Raw genomic sequence first — 16,892 nt, forward strand, 5'->3', positions numbered from 1 at the left:
AGCAGTTCTGACTTCTCCTTTAACACTGGGTCTATTTCATACAAATCCAGGTTTGCCACAGAATGTCCATTCAACAAGGAGCTGCAACTAATTCCATTTCTTCAGAATATGTTTGCTCCATTCACTTTTCACTTTCCAATGTGCACTTAAGCACCTTTGCTAAACTCTCTTATAGACAAAACTTTTAGGTGAATTTTGAAATAAATAATGTGGTTGTCGCAAATGATTCCTGGAACTTTCTTATGGGCCACTGTCAGCGTTTCAAAACCTTAAGCAATGTGTTGGTTTGTTACAAATGGTGCCATGACTAGTCTATAAATAACACTCAAGTCATGCTTCTGACTTGCTTTGCTACATAGTGACTCTTTAATTGCTTTCCTCCTTCAGAGCCTTTATCTATTACTTGAGACTTCCATTATCTAAACATCTTCTTGTGATTTAATTTCAGAATCCTGGTAACAGGTGACATACTGGCTGCACACAGCGGTGTTGTTCCACAATAATGTTTGACTTCTTACTGGGTGGCTGGAGAATGCCAAAGGCAGAGAAGATATACAATACCTTTTATAATTTTAAATATTGATCAAGGTGAGCAATACACCTACTTCATTACAGAATGTCTTACGGTAATGGTGAAACTGGTGGGCACCCAATGTATAACCTTTGCAGTAGAGTTCAGCATTCTGACTCCCAAGTGGGGAACCTGAATGGACACAGGAAATCTGCAACCTTTTTGGAAGTGCGAGCAAACTTAAACAATATGCAGTACTCTTCTGTGGCACTTGATCCCGATCCTTTGGTGACTATTGGATCAAAAATTTATTCGAACTCTGAAGAAGAAGATCCACATGATCCTGCTTTCCAGATAAACAACGAATCCATGACAGGAAGTGAGGTACACCGGGCCTACCCTACGAAATGCTTTTATGGCCCATACTTGACCAAAACTAGTATGCAGGGAGACGTGTACAACTTTCTGGAACGGCCCAGTGGATGGAAGTGTTTCATTTATCACTTTGCAGTGTAAGTACCTTTTTTCCCCTCTCCATATGACTATTGTCGTGTTGTGAACCTGCACTTTTTTGATTTCACAGAAAGTGAACTATTGCGCTTAAGATGCAAATACATTTCCTGGGAGTGTGGATCAAATAAAATGCTAGCACCAGAACAAACCAGGAGTATGTGAATCCACCCGCCCACCCACCTGATTCCGCCCCCCCCCAATAATCTTACCTAACTCTTGAATTCCCTCAGAATTCTTTAAGTGTTCTGCCAGATGATGACTTCTCAAAATCACATGGAATTTCTTTTATGCAACATTTTGATAGGCCATTCCAGAACACTTTAACTTAAAGATGTCTCTGTTGGGAGCTTGTGTGATGGTTAAGAATACAATAGACTGAAAGACTCTGAAAGACAAATCTTACTTGATTTTAACTTACCAGTTGGTCTTAGTTAAGCTGATGTTTTTTCAGTCTTAGCAGATATACATACATACGCTCCATCTACAATGTCAGACGGTTGTAAGGAATATTGGGAGAATGGGCATGGAACACTCTCAGACTCAGAAAGCACCCAAGCAGCAGAAATGGCTAATCTACCTTTTCTTTAGACGTGATTGACCCTTGCTTTACCAAGGCTTGCTAATATTATGATTTTATTTCTTTATTTTGCCCTTCATATTTTTTTATAATGATGGGGAATCAGCTAGCATTAATTTTAATAGGAACTGATTCCATGTAATTGTAGTGTCAGCTCTCTCTCTACATAGGTGCCTTTACACAGCTACCTGCTGCAAATGCTATTTGGATGACTAATGTGGTCCAGAAGATCCTAGGCTGCGCGCACACTACAGTTTAGTGTGCATTCAGTGCATACTGTGTGCTTGGCTTTTTAAAATTATTATTCTACACGAGACTTCAACCCCAATGCAGAGACATCCTGTTTTTTTCTGATGACTTGATGTGTTTCCCCCCCAGGAACCAGGTTTGATGTGAAAATAGATTTTAAGCCTAAATAAATTCACACTTCAGCCCATGTGTGTACAAGAGAAAGAGCATGTGAAGAGTACACTTTTTGCTGTGGCTCCCCTCATGGTGATGTTGGGGTGCATGTGTAGCGCTGCAGAGAATTGCACTTCCTTTATGCTTCTCAGGAAGCACTTAGCTTCTAATTGATCATTCGCTTCCACATTTACCTTAGTTTATGCTTTATCAGTGGGTTACTGCTAGGCTGGCGGACACACTTTTGGGGGGGTGAAAGTATCGTGTATCAGAAAACTTGTTTCTGAAAAAAATTAAAAACTGCTTGGCTGCACACAAGCAAGCAAACCCCGCCTGCAATGGTTTCCTGAACTCGGAGAGAGTAGGCTACTTACTGCTGGGGCTCAAAGGGACACATTATTTTTTTTTAAAAAAAAAGGTTAAAAGTTAACCTGCAGTTGGGTGATAGTCTGGCATACCATACTGGAAAACTTGTATAACAACAACAACAACAACAACAACAACAACAACGCACACACAAGGTAAATAAATACCTGCACACATGCCTACAGTGGGGCGTGGAAACACAGGGGGAGGAGTTGAGAACGCAGGTGTGGGGGTTAGTGCTAATTATATGTTTCTGTGTTTTTATACTGCAAACCACCCTGTTATCCTTGGATGAAAGGCTGTATATAAATTTAATTGGTGATGGTGATGATATGGCTGCTCCTTCAGCTATCAGTGTAATGCACAGATATGGACAAACTATAGAGTGTGCCCTTTGTGTGTGCCCACAGCCCTACTTTCAATCCCAGCGTGATGCAGTTAAAGGGATCTAGGGTGCCTCTGTGTCCTGCTGCACAGAGACATCTCTCTGTCTTGAAGGGCTACTGGACTGTCCAATCCAGCATGAGTTCTAATGTTGTTTATGTGAGATTTCATGGCTTAAGAGTCCAGGAGCTAAAATTTAGTTAGCTTCTGTTCTTTGCGTTCTTCCTTAGAAATGTGGCCTAAGAAATCAGACAGTGTGTTTATGAGGCTAAGAAGACAACAGTAATGTTGATTCTACAAAGGAGCTGGCATGCCACAAGGAAGACAGTAATTGTCTCACACAGGGCAGCTTAATGGAGATAGCAGAGAGGGAATTGTGTTTGGTGGCCTGGAAGGGTCAGTACTGCTCCACAATTGTCATAATTTCTCCCTCTGTCAGAATTCTCTCAGATCTTCAGTGCCAGCTTCCAGCTCAGCAAACCTACTGGTACTTGATAGCAAAACAAATGGTCTGAGGAATTGTACCCTAAAGCATCTCCTGCAGAAGTCATTTTCATGTCGTTCTTGTTTTTAGTCTTAGACCATTTGAGTAAATCAACATTCATAGAATCTAGTCCAACCCCCTCCAATGCAGGAATCTTAGCTAAAGCATCCATGACAGATGGCTACCCAATCTCTGCTTAAAAACCTCCAAGGAAGGAGAATCCACAACCTCCCAAGGGAGACTGTTCCACTGTCAGAAAAGAGCATCAGCTCTTTTTTTTTTTTTTGCTGCAGCATCACAAGGTTGACTCATGTCCAACCAAAATATGTTGCCAAAATATATTTTACATTGCCAAAATATATTTTACACTAAGCTGGACATAATTTAATTAGGCATTATTAACTTATTCTTTACTTCTAATCAGACTCATGGGATGCTAAATATGATGGAGTTTTTTCAAGTACACACAAACAATATTTGCATATGTTGCATTTTAACCAATGTTATGGTTTGTTTGTTTGTTTGTTTGTTTTTAATGGAGAAAGTATTTGAGTCTCATGGTTTCTCAGGGTTTTTTTTAAAGTATTCTTTATTGTTTTAATTGTAAAATCTACAGCTCTGTCAAAAACACCCAAGGATAAAATGTCCCTTCATGCTCATTTGAAAGACCTTTATACATTCTAATAGTTTCTCATGAGCTGAGTACCAACAATACATCATTTTATAAAAGTTCTTTTTTAAATAATAACACAGTGTAAATTTTAACCCTTTAGTCCACATATACTCCAACTGTTCCATCTGTATATTAGAAGCAATTTTTGCCCATTTAATCATACATTATTAAACTTGCTCTTCTGTTTTAAATTTCAACAAACATTTAAACATTTTCACAATAACATGTTATCATCTGTGCACTGTTGAAATTAAAAGACCATATTTCCTTGCTCTGTACAAAAAATATTTTTATCTAATTCAACCCTCTCTGCTAATTGCATATAAGAAAACCACTGAATATTATAACTTTTCACCATTAGTTCTTCCCTTGTTTTAATTTTATAGTCTCCTTGATGCAATTCTAATAATTATTGGTATGTTGTCCAATTCTCTTTGCCTATCATCTCTTTTCTGTAGAAGGCTTCTTGTGATAAAGGTGTCTTTTGGTACAACCCAAGTTTATATTTATTCTTAATATGGCACATATCCTTTTAATTTCTGTCCATGTCTTAACATAATTATTTTGAAACAACATACAATCATCAGCAAAGGCCCATAATGCAACAGTTTTCATTTTCCACATCTTCATTCAGAAGGCATATTCAGAAATGTTAATAAAAAAATTCCTTCAGTAGCACCTTAAAGACCAACTAAGTTTTTATTTTGGTATGAGCTTTCGTGTGCATGCACACTTCTTCAGATACACTAGAAACAGAAGCAACCAGACCCTTATATATATTCAGAGGGTGGGGTGGGGGTGATGGGAATGGGTGATGGGCTGTAAGAGTGGTAAACCTGTTGATGGCTGTTAACGACTGCTGATTACTGCAATAGGTCCTGCGGGGGGGGGGGCAAGGGCTGAGGCTAAAGAAAGCTTGATCATGCATAATGAGATAAGAATCCTATGTCTTTATTCATCCCAGGTGGCTCCGTGGTTTTAAGCTTGGTAATGATTTCCAATTAAGCAATTTCTCTTTCTAGTCTGTTTCTGAAATTTTTCTGTAATAAAACAGCTGCTTTGAGATCTTGTATAGAATGGCCTGGGAGACTGAAGTGTTCTCCTACTGGTTTTTCTGTCTTGTGGTTCCTGATGTCAGATTTGTGTCCATTTATCCTTTGGCGTAGGGTTTGGCCTGTTTGTCCAATATAGAGAGCTGAAGGGCACTGTTGGCACTGTTAGAACATTGTGTATGCCATCAAATGCCAACAGTGCCCTTCAGCTCTCTATATTGGACAAACAGGCCAAACCCTACACCGGGGTGTGTGTGTGTGTGTTAAATAGTGAAGCCCCACAGCCCCGTAGCAACAGATGCCACGTTCCGAAGCACCCAAGCTGTTCAGTTCCATAAAAAACCCAGGAAGTGGCAAGGGGAAGGTAGGGGATTGTAAATCGAGGGGGGGGATTGGCCACTGCAAATATCCGAGGACTTAACTGGGGAGAGAAAGTGCATGGTTGTTGTGTTTTTTTAAAGACGCAGAGGCTTGCAATCAGTCATAGTATGAAGCCTAGGTTAAAAGGGGCACGACTGCCCTTACTTAAAATGGCCGCTGGAGCCTCACATGTGACACAACGCCCGCTAAATTAAAAAGCAAAACCCCCTCGCCGTACCCCCAAGTGCTTGTTAGGGGAAATGATGAACAACTGCCTAATGCTGCCAGGCGTTTATTAAACAGAAGGCGCATTCTGAAGCTGTTCAGTTCCATAAAAAACCTGTGGTGGCTCAGTTTGTTAATTGGAGCCTCAGAGTCCCACTTCAGACTCCCCTCACTTTCAGAGTCCCTCTGTTTTTCGTGTGTTATGTTTACATAGGCACATCCCTGTGTCTCCCCTCACCCTGTTCTGTCCCTCCCCCCATCCCCTGGTTCATCCCTGTGATTGGGCCCACCCTGTCCCAACCTATGACCTATTTGGCCCCCCCACCCCCACCCCCACCCCCCAGGCAGGCCCCTACCTCCACTTGACCTAGTCTGGAAAGTGGCCTAGTCTGCAAAGCCGAGGCGAGATACTGTGGAGAGGGCAGGTTTCATCCCTGTGTCTCCTCCCACCCTGTTCTGACCCATTACCCATCCCTGCCCCTTATTTGCCCCCCCACCCCCCAGGCAGGCCCCCACCTCCACTTGGCATAGTCTGGAAAGCGGCCTAGTCTGCTGCGGCCTATTCAGTCTGCTGGGCAATGTTGGGCCTTGTTGCTGCAAAAGGCCTGTTTTCAGTTGGTTGCTGTGGAATTTTGTAATGTCATCTGGTGGTGCAGCTTTGGAGGCAGCAGCGTGTGATCTGCCTTTCTATTGGATGCTGCTGGAATCTTCAGAGCTTCTGCTGGTGATGTCTAATTTGCGCACCACTTTTTTTTGCGTTGAATCATTATTTTAGGTGTGAAAGGTGTGGTTTTTTGATGATGTTTTTATGCTAGATCCCTCCCTGATGGGCAAGGTACGTTGTACCCAAATTTCTTGCAATGTGGTTCAGCGGTTACGGTGAAAAGCTGGGAAATCTGTGCACGCAATGCCTACATTTTTATATATAGAGATAAATGTAAAAGGGGCATGTGGGTACGTTTCCACTTTTCACTGAAACCGCTTAACCAATAGTGTTTAAATTTGCACACAACGTCCCATGCTACTGTGAGAGGAAGCATATACCGTTTGCGTAGACAGATGCCACACCTGCACAAGGTAAAACCCCCAAAACCCTGTGTTTCAGAACACACAACTCACCCAAAAGTGCATCCTGGGAAAAAGAAGCCAGAAGAGGTTGCAAAACAACACCTTCTAGCCGCGGCTACACTGGTACTGCAGATAGAAAACCTTCCTTCTCCACAGCACCTCGGCTCGCCTTTACAGACTAGGCTGAATGGAAGTGGGGACTCACCTGGGAGGGTGTTGGGGGGAGGAGGGGACAGAATAGGTGGGGGGAATCACAGGGATGAATTGGGGGTGGGGGGGGAGGAGACGGGATATGTCATGGATCGGGACAGGGTGGGGGGAATCACAGGGATGAGCCACAGCAATGTGTGGCCGGGCCAGCTAGTATTAGGATAAACTATTTCTTTTGACATAACAGATACTCCTGTTAACACATGTTTGCTCTTCTTTGTCCTCCCCACTCCTTCATGTTAGATTTTGTAAATAAAATAAGACTGTTAGTGAGCCTTGATGGGAGCTTCCTGAGTTGAAAGGACAAGACCTCCTTTCAAGGTCTATACTTATAGTGTATAATCATGTCTAAAGCTTAAACAGATTTCATTTCTGTAGATTTAAATATGTGCATAGTCATGGCTAAGCCTCTTTGGAGCTAGGACTTAGTTGTTTCACAAAAAAAGCATTTGAAATATGAAATACTAGTGGTGAGAGCAAACAGATTGACCTTCCTTTTTGGCATTTTAAACTGAAGCATTTCTGACCGATATTCCTGGGAGACTCAGATTTGACAGCTGAAGGATTTTTGCATGCCTGACTTAAATGTAACTCAAAATACTTATTGATCTTAAAAGGTGAAACCTGAAATTCATCCAGGAAAATAAAAGTATTTAAGACTATGAAGCATAATCTTCTTCTCCCACTGTGGCTTGAACTTAAAACATTTAATGCGTTTATAGGAAGTGGCGACTGCAGGCTTGTTCATATATAAAATAGTGTCATTTAAATTAGCAGAGGTGCAGCAAGTATTCCAAGCTGAGATGATTTTCAAGGCTTTTGGGGAATAGAGCCATGGAAACAGATTTATGGACTATTAATTACTGAAATAATTATGTCTCCTCATAGTGAATTCAGGTAGTTTAGTGCCTATCAATTTGGAAGTGAAATGGGGTCACCCCAAAAGTATGGCAGGTGCTTCTTAATATTCATATGATGATTTAGAAGCACACAAGTTTGTGGATGGAAACAAAATGAAATTTGAAAATAACTGCTTGACAGGAACATGTCAGCCTGCAGAATATTCATGGCAGTTGAGTCTACAGTGTAAGAAAAACACTGGGGCCTAATTTGAACAGTAGCATGTCTGTCTTCTGATGGGTGAGGATTTTGCACTGTGCTGTGGAATCAGCCCCTCCCTTTGGGGGTCCAGTTCAGTTCCGTCTGAGAGGCCAACTGTCCGTTTTGCCTCATGAGGTGCTTTTAGTTTCTCTCAGACAGCATGTTATTGTGTTACAGTTTTCTTTATTAAAGCTTTGTTTGACATACACATGAGCCGAAAGAAAAGAACCTCTGCTGAAGAAGGGTGGGAGAGTGAGGGGATCTTTCCACTCTGACAGGAGGCCTAATTTCATTTATCGCCCCCACCCTCCACAACATAGAGAGGGGGGCGGTGGAAGAATGTCTAAGAAGGCTCAATGAATATGCCAATCATTACCATATCATATTTCCTAATTTCAGTTCAGCCACAATCCTAAGGTTTTCAGAATTTTAGAGAAGTGTGTTTAGAGAGATAAAAGGAGACAGGAACCTGAGGAGACCTGAGGGGAGATGGAAGGCTGCTGTGTCAGAGAGTGTAGAAGTGTAAGGCTGGAGGGGGGACAGAATGGCATGTGGTATCCTGAAGGGGAGCACGCCACACGGTAACGTTTTGTTTCAGGTTACTGGGAACAATTTGAGAAATGGGAGGTTTGTGTGTCCATTGCAAACAGGGGTGGCCCGTCCTGTTTCACCTCCCCTTCTGCCAAAGCCTTGCTGGAGAACTTTCTGGAAGCTGCTGCTGCTCCTCTCCACTCTGGCGGTGGAGGACAGGCTCCTCTCCCCTAGGAGAGCCACCCTGCAGGGGGATTGTGCTGCCCAAGATTGTGCCTCAGTTCCCCTCATGGGGACACCTGCCCTGATGGCAAACAAAAGGAAAATGGAGGGCAGAGGAAGAAAAGGAATTGACCTGGTCAAGCCCCTTACACTTGGGTGTTGCCAGGCACTTTCAGCTGAGGAAAAGACTCTGGCTCTTGTGGTTGGGGTTTAATCTGAGCTGAGGTGCCAACAGAATTTTCTGGCGTATACTGCATGTGGATTGGACCTTCCACCCAACCCACAATTTGTTTTTAATCCACTTTTAATTTTTAAATTAAATTATAAAATTAGATATATACCAAATATGGGGGGATATCACATCCAAATAGGATCATTTATCATGAAAACACAATAAAGACAACTATCTAAAATAAATCAAATTAACAAAGCAGCATTGCCAATTAACAAAGGCCAACTAAAACAGTTACACAACTAATCAAACAGCTAAACTTAGTTATATTTTGTAACGTAGCTCTGTAAAAAAGCCTTTAGGAAAAGGAAGTTTGAAAAACATGAGCTTTTAAAACCTGTTTAAAAAGTAATAGTGTACAGGACGTGCACATCTCCAATGGGAAAAAGTTTCATAATATTCTGTTCATGTGCATTTTAAAACTAAAGTGAGTCTTCTCCAACATGTAACATGACAATCTGTGCCAAAACTGGAAAGCAGAAAAATGTGCAGAGCAGGCAACTCAAGAAAGACATAGCGTGCATTGAATCATCAAGGGATTAAGCATGTAAAAGACCTTCTAGAAAACATCTCATTTTAGAAATAGCTCTTAAGCTATTGGAACGGCATTTTTTTTTTTTAGAAAGTCTGAGTAAAAGTTCAGAGAGATTGTACCGAACAGCCCTCTCTATCTCTCCACCATCTGGAATGCAAACAGAGAAATGCTATTATCCTTCTAACCTACTTGTAAATTTACAAGACACGTTTTGTTTATTACAATTTTATCCTGCCAATTTCCCAAAGAATCCAGGGCAGTGTCAATCATCACAACAGCCTTCAGAGGTGAGTTAGGCTTATTTTGGAAACCAAATGGGCACCCAAAAGATACAAGGCCAGGGCCAGTCTAAAATATGTTGCTGGTTAAAATGAAGCCCAATTGAGACCAACACATCCTTGTTTCAAAAAGTCTTGCTGCCCCATTCATACAGCAATTCCTGCCTCCATCTCCTGCTCCCCCCCCTTACATGGGTCACTTCGCACTACAGGATGGCAGGGCTAACACAGTGTAGTTTCAGCCTCAGAGAACTACAGTTCCCAGCACCCTTAAGAAACTACAGTTAAGTAAATGCTTTAAATGTGTGTTGAATGTGCTTTAAATGTACAGTGTGGATCTGCTGGAAAGAGTAAGAAGTTTTTATAAAATACTATATATATATATATATATATATATATATATATATATATATTCTGGGACCCAGGTGGCGCTGTGGGTTAAACCACTGAGCCTAGGGCTTGCTGATCAGAAGGTCGGCGGTTCGAATCCCTGTGACGGGGTGAGCTCCCGTTGCTTGGTCCCAGCTCCTGCCAACCTAGCAGTTCGAAAGCACGTCAAAATGCAAGTAGATAAATAGGAACCGCAACAGCGGGAAGGGTTTTCTTGCCTAAATTATTTTTTGTGCTTCTGCAAACTCCAAGTTTGCTCTGTTGGCTAGGCAAGTGGCAATATTTGTAAAACTGAATTACAATTTAGTTTAGTTTTCTGTGTATGTGGTCTTTATATGTACGGTATATACAGTGGTACCTCGGGTTACAAACGCTTCAGATTACAAACTCCACTAACCCAGAAATAGTACCTTGGGTTAAGAACTTTGCTTCAGGATGAGAATAGAAATCGTGCTCCGGCAGCGCGGCAGCAGCAGGAGGCCCCATTAGCTAAAGTGGTGCTTCAGGTTAAGAACAGTTTCAGGTTAAGAACGGACCTCCGGAACGAATTAAGTTCTTAACCAGAGGTACCACTGTATAGCATTTATTTATGATATAAAATACATTCCAACTCTACAATTCTATGATTCTATGTGCATTGTACATGATATCTGAAATATGATAAATTCTTCTAAACTTTATTCCTGTTGAATTTATACCGGTTTAAAAACCCGAAGGAAAGCAAGAAATCAAAGTTTTTGCTGTGCCTTGAAGGAGATCCTTATAGCTTTGAGGTGCATTGTAAAGGAGTATCAGTTCATTCTTGGTCAATCTGGCTCTTTTGCCATGTGAAAATCATGGACCTGAGCTTGGTGTGGCTTAGAATTTACTCAAATCTGGTGTGTGTGTGAGAGAGAGAGGGAGGGAGGGAGGGGGAGAGGGAGAGAAAGCACAAACCAGCTGTGATTCTCAGATTAAAACCAACTGACCTTTTTTTGCTTGACCTTAATTTATAATTGGACAGCGGGTTATACTAATGACAGATTGTCTTTGTGCTGCTGATAGTCTATTTGTAGCTGTTGTTATAAAATATATTTGTCTATGCAAAGGCTTAAGTTAAAGCAGTTAATACTATCTGCTTAAAATTTCCATCCATAGTTGTTGTACAGTGAGATCCAGAACACTTTTCTCTCAAAACACATGTACTATCTCTCTTTCTCTCAAATTGTTGGGAAAACATGATTCCTGTCTCCCTCCCCAAATGTTTTTTTCTTTTTTTACAGTTGTTGTGTTGTGAGCCAAAAATGGCTCATCTTCTGAGTTTACGCCAATAAAACCACAGTTGCATTTAGGAAATTGCCACAGTAGTTATGGGCTACTGCTCATAACTATCCACCCTCAAGGTGAAGGAAGAAAGGCCTTTTCAAGTAGAGACTGGGAACCTGTAGCTCTCCAGATGTTCAACTACAACCCTCATCACCCCAGCCATTGGCCATGCTTCCTCGGGCTGATGGGAGTTTGAATCCAACAACATCAGGAGGGCCACAGGTTTCCCATTCTTGTACTGACGTGTAGTGGAAGTGTTCTGAACACACTCACTGCATTTTGAGGCCTAAACTACAGATTGCATTACAGTAGTTTGTGGCATGATTCCTTTACTTTTCAAATCTTTAAATAGCAGTTGTGAGTTACGTGGCCTCATTGGGCCTGCAGTGTGGGTATGGAGCATGATGGGAATTCTTTATCTCTACACCATGATTCCTACAAACCCTGCTGTACCGTGCTGTGGAAAAAAAAGACTAAAGGGCAGGTAACAAACATCGTAGCAAATAAATACAATATTTATGTTGGGTTGGAAGCTTATCTCCCAATGAAAATAGGAGACTTTTCATTAGTTTTAGGTAAAGGTGTTGTCAATGTTTGTGTATTATATATACACTTTGTTAATTACAGTTCTGATCAGACCCACTTGCAGCTCTTATTTAAAGTTGAATAATAATAATTCCACAATAGTGGGATTTAGTGCAATATGTATTTTAGCTATTTGTATTCAAGGCACTATAGAAGTACAAGCTACTTCCACCTCACTTAGAATGCAGGTTTGCTTTTTAACCAGTTGGCAGCTTAAAATAAACCATCCTACCAATATGACCATGAACTAATGGCTAAAACATGCTTTTAGTATCTTTTTAAATCAAGACCGAGTTTGAGGCAGCACAGTATAAGCTTTCTTGATTTCTCACTAAAAAAATTCCATGTGCCACTTACTAGTGCAAATGCAACATTTTGAGTTGAATGGAATTCAGACTGCAAGCTTAAAAGGCAACCTGTTAATGGGACAATCATATATTTGTTTCTATGCTTCCTTACCCTTGGTAGCAGACACATTTTATAGTTACATTTTCTGCCAAAGTCATAGCTGCCAAGTTACCCCTTTTTTAAAGGGATTTTCCCTTATGCTGAATAGGCTTCCTTGCGAGAAAAGGGAAAACTTGGCAGCTATGGCCAAAGTAGACACCATTTTTAATGATGGTAAGAATATCCTGGAAGCTCAACACTGGGATATGGGAAAAGTGTAAGTAACAATATTTGAAGTCCAGTATGGTTCTGAAGTGAACTATGACTTTTTTTGTCACTGAATGCAGATTCCTTTTCTTTTCTTCAACAGATTTCTATTGGTGCTGGTTTGTTTAATCTTTAGTGTTCTGTCCACTATTGAATACTATGCAGAATTTGCCACTGGGACACTTTTTTGGATGGTAAGTCATTTAACTTAAAATATTCTGTGAAATATCTGTATGTATACCTGTTAGAAACTTGTTATTAAAAGCTGAACAAGCCAAAAATCAATCTCTATTTTACTTACTTACTTACTTACTTACTTACTTACTTACTTACTTACTTACTTACTAAGAGCACAGCCCTAACCATGTGCACACAAAAGGAAGTTCTATTGAATTAAATGAGTCTTACTCCCAGGCAAGAAGAGTAAGAATTGCAGCCTTAATTATATTTATATCCTATCTATCTTCTGTTTTAGAACACATCTTGTAAGAAATGGTCATAACACAATCCTGCATATGTTTACTCAGAAGGAAGTACCACAGTTTTCATTGTAGGTGTGTACAGGCAACTCCCCATTTATATGGGGGTTATATTCTGAGGCACCGTGTGCATTGGTCAAATTGCGTATATTTGAAACACCATCAAAAAAAGTCTGCAAACACCCTCTAAACCTCTGTAAACCCTTGGAAAACCAGCATCACTTACCAGACAGGCAGGAAGGATGGTAATGGTAGCTCTCAGTCTTCCTCATTGCTGGAGGACGATGTGGAAACAACAGGGGGGGGGACCTGTCCGTCAAAGTCCTTGGCTACAATTCAGATGCACTTGCTGCTGGCTGTGGTGTCCTGTGGAGTACTTTTGCCTCTTCAGCTGGTCAAACATCTCCCTGTATGGCCACACACTGTCCACAATTGCACACTGGATCTTTAGGCTGTGTTCCATGCAGGAGTCATGCTAGAAGATGGTGTCCTTTATGTGCATGACCGTGCTGAAGAGTTCTGAAAAGCGGACCAAGGCCCAATCCAAGTGGGTTGCTCATCCTGCTCACCTGCTTTCTGAGCTGGAACATGACCTCACCAGCTCTGCCAGACTCAAGGCCTGTTGCCCCTCAGTCAGTTTCTCAACCTCAGTGGCAATGTCTGAAAATCCTTTGAAATCGTGAATGCGCTCCTTCCACAGATTGTGCCAGCGTGCTTTGTTTCTGCTTGATGGCATCTACCGCCTGCTTGACATAGGTGATGCAGACTACAGTGTTGAAGGACTTCCAGAATGCCTTGTGGTTGAGATCCGAACCAGCATCCATCATGTCGATCAGCAAGGCAAAGGTGAACCTGGTGCAGTGAGCCTTGAAGCAGGCTGGATGAGTGAGGAGAAAGGCAAACTGCAGTCCCTGTGGGTGACCAGAAGCATTGTCCACCACCAGCAGCACTTTGAACTCCAGCCCCTTCTCCAGCAGGTAACCAGTCCTGAAAGCTTGCCACAATCACCCAGGCCCTCTTGTTGGACTGCCAGCGGACAGGCAGTATGTTCTTGTTCTTACCTTTGAGAGCACAAGGATTTACGGACCCATACTGCATACCTGGCTTGATCAAGTGCCCAACCGCATTGCCACAGAGCAACACAGTCACCCAATCCTTCCTTTGCAGCTATGAACCCAGGGGCTGCCCTATCTTCTCTGGCAATGTAAGTACACTCAGACCTCTTCTTCCAGAAGAGGCCCATCTCGCCTGCATTGTAGACCTGCTCTGGAAGATAGCCCTTCTCCTGCAGCAACCTCTTCAGCTGCTCGAGCACACTTCAGCAGCCCCCATGTTCATGGATGCAACTTCACCAGTGGTGCAGATGTTCTTCAAGTTGAAGCAACCCTTCAAGCAGTTCGGCCAACTGGATCTGGCTTGGAACTCCTTCTCTGGCTGATCTCTCTCTGCACATACAGCTTGAGAGCCGCCTTGTGCAAGGTGTTGCCATCAACGGGGACACGCTGTTGGTTCATGTCCTCCAGCCACAGGTTCAGTGCCTTCTCCATCTTCACCAAGAACCTTGTCCCACATGTTGCTGGTGACCTTGGCAATTGCAGGTGCACTTGCTGCCACTGCTGCCTGGATCTCCTCCTGAATCTCCTCCTGGACTCATTCCACACATGGTGATGCCTTCTTGGTGATGCCTTCTTGCAAGCAGCCCAGCACTGCTAGTTTCTCTTCCTGCGTGGGCACCACTCACTGCTTTAATGGGTTTCTTAGCACCCAAGGAAAATGACAATGCCTTCCCCCAAAAAATCCTGACTCAATAAAAATCCCCCCCAAGCTCAAAAAATTATCCAGAAACTTCAAAAAAAAACACCCTCCAAAAATTATCAGAAAAAATACCAAACCCTACAAAAATCTTCAAAAAACAACCCCCCAACAAGCCTCAAATACCTTCTATGACCTTCACCAGACATTCCTCCTCCCAAAACTCTGCCAAACTCCAACAGAATCACTCCCTGAAAACCTCCTTCTTCAACCTCCAGCTCTCCACAGGCCTCAACGGTTGTTGCAAGGACTCTTGGAATTTTACTTGTAAAGACTCATGGGATTGTTAGGCACTGTTTTTGCGCCTTTCTTGCCTGTATATTTTACACCCAATTACCTGCTGGAAGTAAGCCATATTGAAATCAGAGAGACTTACTCCTGCATAGACATGTATAATTCTGCACTTTAAGGCTACAGTCCTTTTAGGAATAAGACACTTTGAACTCAATAATTTCTGAATAAACAACAGTGTGATGTGGTTTAATGGTATATTCATGGAATATAGCTGGCTTTTGACTAGTATGTTTCTAATAGAGCAGGAATGGTCCATGTGTCAAAACCAACAATTTTAATCAAGATGTAGTAAGTGATATGATCATAGAACCATAGAATTGTAGAGTTGGAAGGGACCGTCACCTATAGGGTCATTTAGTCCAAACCTCTACAATACAGGAATTATTAAACTAAACCACATCTTAGTGATCATTCTCTCAGTTTCAGGAAAAGGAAACATGATTACAAATTCTAAGTACATATGTATTACAGTTCTTTTTTATATATTTATATAAATATGATAAATGTAGTACATATATGTACTGGATGTACAGTGTGTACTTTGCTAAATTTTGGCATTTTCATTGGGTGGGTGAGGCCCCCTAGACCAGTGTCAGCAAAAGAGAGTAGCTTCTCAGAATACAGAAAACTATTATTCCTTTAATGGTATTTAAACTGAATTAAAAGAGACTAATGCAGCATTTTCAAAAACTAGGGGCAGCCTGGTGTGTCACTTGGTTCAATTAGCAATATCCTGTCTGGCCATGAATGTTTAAGGGAAAGTTGACCCTTTCAGATAACTAAATTCTGTGGGTTTCAGCTTGAAGATATCACAAGCTTCTGTTTCTTTAAGCATCTCTTTACTGGCGTCACCAAATGTTCTAAAGCCTGAGCATGTCACGCCTTCTGACACCGAACACTTAGCAGATAAATGAATATTTAAGGGAGGCATACATTGCCATATGCCCATCTTTTTCTCCTGTTTTTGCTGTAGTGGTAATAATGGCAGCCATTTCTAGGAGACAGGCCACATGATAGAGCATATGCTTTGCTTCCAAACACCCCCTGATTGATCCCTGGTATTTCCAAGTGGGGCTGGGAGAGCCTGGTCTGACCTAGGACAGCTGCTGCCACCAGTCAATGTAAACAATACCAATCTAGCTGGGCCAATGATCCAAGGAGTATAAAGCAGCTTATACCAGCTTATATGCCTGTCGTGCCAAGGAAACTTTTGCTTTCAGTAAAATATCTGCACAGGAGCTGCAAGGATAGTTAGTGCAAACTACCTGTCTACTTGTAATACAGACTGTTAATTGGTTTAATTCATACTGAAATGGGAATGCCTGTGTGTATTGGTGAAAGGGTTTAACGTTGGAAAATTCCACTGCTGTATTCTAAGGGACTCTGAGCTTTAACTGAGTTCATAATTAAGTATTGTTGTTTTCTGCTAGCTAACATGTGTTTATCCTTAGAACTTACCGGGGGGGGGGGGATTAATTGAAAATTCACTATATGGGAAGGGTGGTGTCTGGAGTTCTTTGTCCCCAGGCTCTGTGAGAGTAAGGATGTAAATGAAGCTCTTCAGGAGCACACAGCTTCAGGCTGGAATACAGGATGTGGGGAGAAACAGACCTCTGCTTCTAGGTCTGTTGGAATTATTTCATATTTTG

The 16,892-nt window shown here is 41.8% G+C and overlaps 1 protein-coding gene across 1 annotated transcript in view; it reads left to right on the top strand.

Moving 5' to 3' along the window:
- The first annotated feature begins 601 nt into the window (after positions 1 to 601).
- The window catches only part of LOC118096523 (potassium voltage-gated channel subfamily KQT member 1-like), a 263,693-nt gene continuing 247,402 nt past the window's right edge, over positions 602 to 16,892 (top strand). The window contains exons 1-2 of the mRNA XM_088669430.1: positions 602 to 1,023; positions 12,762 to 12,852. Coding sequence (XP_088525556.1) covers positions 617 to 1,023; positions 12,762 to 12,852 — 498 coding nt within the window. The 5' untranslated portion in view covers positions 602 to 616. The remainder of the gene's footprint in view (positions 1,024 to 12,761; positions 12,853 to 16,892) is intronic.

This window comes from Zootoca vivipara, chromosome 5 (genome assembly GCF_965207765.1).
Source record: "Zootoca vivipara chromosome 5, rZooViv2.hap1.1, whole genome shotgun sequence".
Lineage (NCBI taxonomy): Eukaryota > Metazoa > Chordata > Lepidosauria > Squamata > Lacertidae > Zootoca > Zootoca vivipara.